This window comes from Primulina tabacum, chromosome 4 (genome assembly GCF_025594145.1).
Source record: "Primulina tabacum isolate GXHZ01 chromosome 4, ASM2559414v2, whole genome shotgun sequence".
NCBI classification, from domain to species: domain Eukaryota; kingdom Viridiplantae; phylum Streptophyta; class Magnoliopsida; order Lamiales; family Gesneriaceae; genus Primulina; species Primulina tabacum.
Window position 1 is genome coordinate 48,023,834 of NC_134553.1, and position 3,370 is coordinate 48,027,203.

The following is a 3,370-nucleotide window of genomic DNA, read 5'->3' on the forward strand; positions in this document are numbered from 1 at the left end:
GTTTTCCACTCTATGTTGATTAAAAGTTCCCATCAATAAATTAATTTAATTAAAGAATAACTCCCCCTGGGTTTTTCTAAACCTATGAATGACAGAGCCTATTGAGTCCAATTCAAAAGCCCGATCAGATAATCAAATTTGAAATATCTCAAAATTCTCAACTTTCCTTGCTCACCACTTGATCTATGAAAAGTTTTGGGCTCAAAACTCAGGACAAACATTGTACTCGAGTCGATGTTTGAAAGAGATTTGAATCTATATGTCATGTAATAAAAATAGGGTTTTATATGCATAAATATCTCTCTCGTCTTGACCTACATTTAATAGATTTTTTAAAGATATTTTATATATTTGACATTTACCCTTTTTTTCTATTACTATTATAATTTTTCCACGGAGGTAAATTTCAAGTGCATAAATTACGTGGTAGGTGAACACAAAAGACTCGATTTTTTTTACTTCCCTTGGATAAATATAAAACCACCGAAATTATACACGTAGATGGGTTCAAAAAATAAGATTTTTTTTATACATTATTAAATATATGCGTGTATACAAGACCGAACTGTAGGATAGGTTGTAATAACTTGGAAGCCAAACAAACAGATGCGTAGAAACGAACAACAGAAGGAAAGGTCAACACGTAGGTGTCATTCAAGAAACACTCGATCTCTCCCACACGTGAAAATTTTGTATGAACATGTCAAACCTTGTGAACTCATAAAACATCAATTTAAACGTGAAATTTGAGCCTAAATTCGATCGTCCTACGCCACCCTACATCATCGAAGCATTCAAGGCTGAAATTCAAGATTTTAATGCTAGGAATATGGGTGAGTGTGCAACATTCCCTCCCATGCATAAAACCGAGCATGGCAATATATTTATAAAATTTTCGAGAATATGTTGATTTGTACTCCATCCTTATGGAATTGGGATTTGGATCCTCTGCTGTGGTTGAAGATACAGCATGGTGCTGTGTACTTTTTACACGAGATGATCAGTTGATTATCTGATAGACATCGCATGAATTTGAAAAATTGTCAGACGACAGCACATGTTCAGCCACAGCAGATGATCCAAATCCATGGAATCACACCTCCGTTTATGATCTCGACCATGTGAACATTAGTTTACGTTCATCAGAGCTCTAATTTCTTGGGTTCACCTCACTCTATGAGCTCACGGCGACATTTTTCTTTGGCGACCCGCCCAATGATCTTCATTTCATGAAACACAACTGTTGTTAGAATCTAGCATCTTGGCCAAAACAGGCTCAGTGAAAAAAACATATCAGAGAAACTATTCAGAGATCACCAGCCTAAGAAATTCAATCTCCCTATTTTCTTTCCAGGCGAATGTACCAAAATCAAGAAAGCAGATTTGAATGTGATAATTCAAAATTCACATATCTGGTGCAAGAGAACTGTAGTCACTATTCTGATGCAGATATATGCTACTCCGAAAATAGTCGTTACTCCAATGAGAATACATGCAAAGATCCTGCTGTTAGCAACAAAATGAACTTGCATAACATGAAACATCGTGTTCAATGGTAATCAAATTAAGAAAGAAAGAAAACCCCATTGCCAATCTTTTTCACTGTGTTGGTTTTATTTCTACCAAATAAATCAAGAAATATGAACAATTTAGCAGAACTAATCAAACAATTAGCTTTCATAAATCAAGTAATCCTTCCTTTCCTACCGCATTTTTACCCATGGATTCGACATTTTGATCGAATTCCCCATCCAATCAATACTAGCACGTCCTTCACGATCAACCAATTTCTTCAAGAACAGCCAACGATTCAAAATTCAACTTCAGAATCATACCAATAAGAGTTCGAAATTGTCTCGAGAATTAAACAATTTTTACCTTTGTTTTGTCACGGAGCACCTTCAGAAACTTTATACATATCTGCCGTAATTTCTGTCAAACCCAATCCAGGGAATAGTGTCTGCCCAAAACAAGAAGTATCGATAAAACAGTGATCACATGTAGTTTAATCAATCAAATGATTAAATAAGCAGAACTCATATTTCAATTGTGAGAATGAAATCAATGAGAGATTCAATAAAAGGGAATTTGGGATCATGCACTAACATTCAATTCTCTCTGGAGAATTTTGGCTCTTTTCTTGGGTCTGCGCGGTGGTTTGTGACCAGTGAAAGCTAAGAAATCCTCTCCGATTTCTTTCCTTGACAGGGCAACCGAAAATTTCTCCCGTGTTAATTTCTCTCCACAAATCGCCGCCACGTTGCCGCCACTTCTAAGCCTGGACAATACGTCAGTCACCTCCGTTGCCCCATCCGCCCTCAAAGCTTTCCCTCTAACCCCGGTGGCAGAAGCACCACCATTTGAACCGAAAATAAACCCACTTAACGGAGTCTTACAGGCAGCTGGCCTCTTCCTCAGATTCCACGGCGTTTTGGTCTCTCCTTCGCCAGGAATCACCGCCGAATACTGCGGTACCGGTGGGTGCGGCGGTAGCAAAGATACAAAAACCTCAGCATCCTTGTGACCATCCTTAAAGGCCGCACCTTTCAATTCACCAGCAGCCGTCTGATCATCAAGCTTCACGTCCTCTCTCATGGCGGCCAACACGTCATCCCCGACCTCGCTAATTCTCCGGCTACCATCTGACACCGGCGATGGAGTAGAACACATTTGAAGGGATCCAAAAGGAATCAATTCAGAAGCAGGAGAGTCTTTGTCTCTCTCCCTCTCACTTGTAGTCCGCCGCTGATTGATTGATTGTTGGTGGTGGTGATCAGATGAACCAGCGTCATTGGCCGTGAATTGGCCTAGCGGAGAGACTTGGTCACCAGAATCAACCTTAATGCAGCGGAGAAATCTCTGATTCCCCCACCTTAAATCGGCTGGAAACGTGAAATTGTGCAAAGCATTGGGTCTTTTTGTTCCCATAGCAATATCCTGCACATTCAAATCTCACACTTAATCAAACGCTCAAAGGCAGAAGCTTTAAGTATTTTTTGTATGTTCCAATGGATGAAAGAAGCGGTGAGATGGAGAAGGTAGACGAAAGGAAAATTATTTGCCGTGTTTTTCCTTGATATTTAATTTAGGTTTAATTTAATATATATATATATATATATTTTATTATATTAAAGATCGAAGACACGATAGTAACTGTTCAAGGATATTAATTTTTTTTTCAATTTTACCCTTTTATGATACTATATTATATTTTTTTTAAAAAAAAAAATTCAATACACTTTTATTTTTATTTTTTTTATTTAAAAAATTCAAATATCAATTTAATACCTCCATAATCTATGGAATTTTACTTTAATCAATCGACGGTGATAAATGTGTGCAGAATAACTACTATATAAGAAAATCGCCG

The 3,370-nt window shown here is 37.6% G+C and overlaps 1 protein-coding gene across 4 annotated transcripts; it reads right to left on the bottom strand.

The window, feature by feature from the left end:
• Positions 1-630: 630 nt before the first annotated feature.
• LOC142543590 (uncharacterized) lies at positions 631-3,067 on the bottom strand. Of its 4 annotated transcripts, none has more exons than XR_012819799.1 (4): positions 2,107-3,067; positions 1,879-1,960; positions 1,708-1,790; positions 631-1,220 (listed from the first exon to the last, which is right to left on the bottom strand). XR_012819799.1 is itself a non-coding variant. In XM_075650946.1 (3 exons), the coding sequence occupies exons 1-2, from the start codon at positions 2,926-2,928 to the stop codon at positions 1,889-1,891; spliced, it is 894 nt and encodes a 297-aa protein (XP_075507061.1). In that variant the 5' UTR covers positions 2,929-3,067; the 3' UTR covers positions 631-1,220; positions 1,879-1,888. The 4 variants fall into 4 exon arrangements, 2 of the variants coding, with proteins under 2 accessions (XP_075507061.1, XP_075507059.1); XR_012819798.1 differs by having other exon boundaries at positions 631-1,503; XM_075650946.1 differs by lacking the exon at positions 1,708-1,790.
• Between the last annotated feature and the right edge of the window lie 303 nt (positions 3,068-3,370).

Excerpts from the sequence above, each read along its gene's own strand:
- LOC142543590 (XM_075650946.1), bottom strand. The coding sequence starts at position 2,928 with ATGGGAACAAAAAGACCCAATGCTTTGCACAATTTCACGTTTCCAGCC. Across the intron at positions 1,961-2,106 it reads TTCTCCAGAGAGAATTGAAT|ACACTATTCCCTGGATTGGG; the intron begins GTTAGTGCATGA and ends TGTTTTGGGCAG.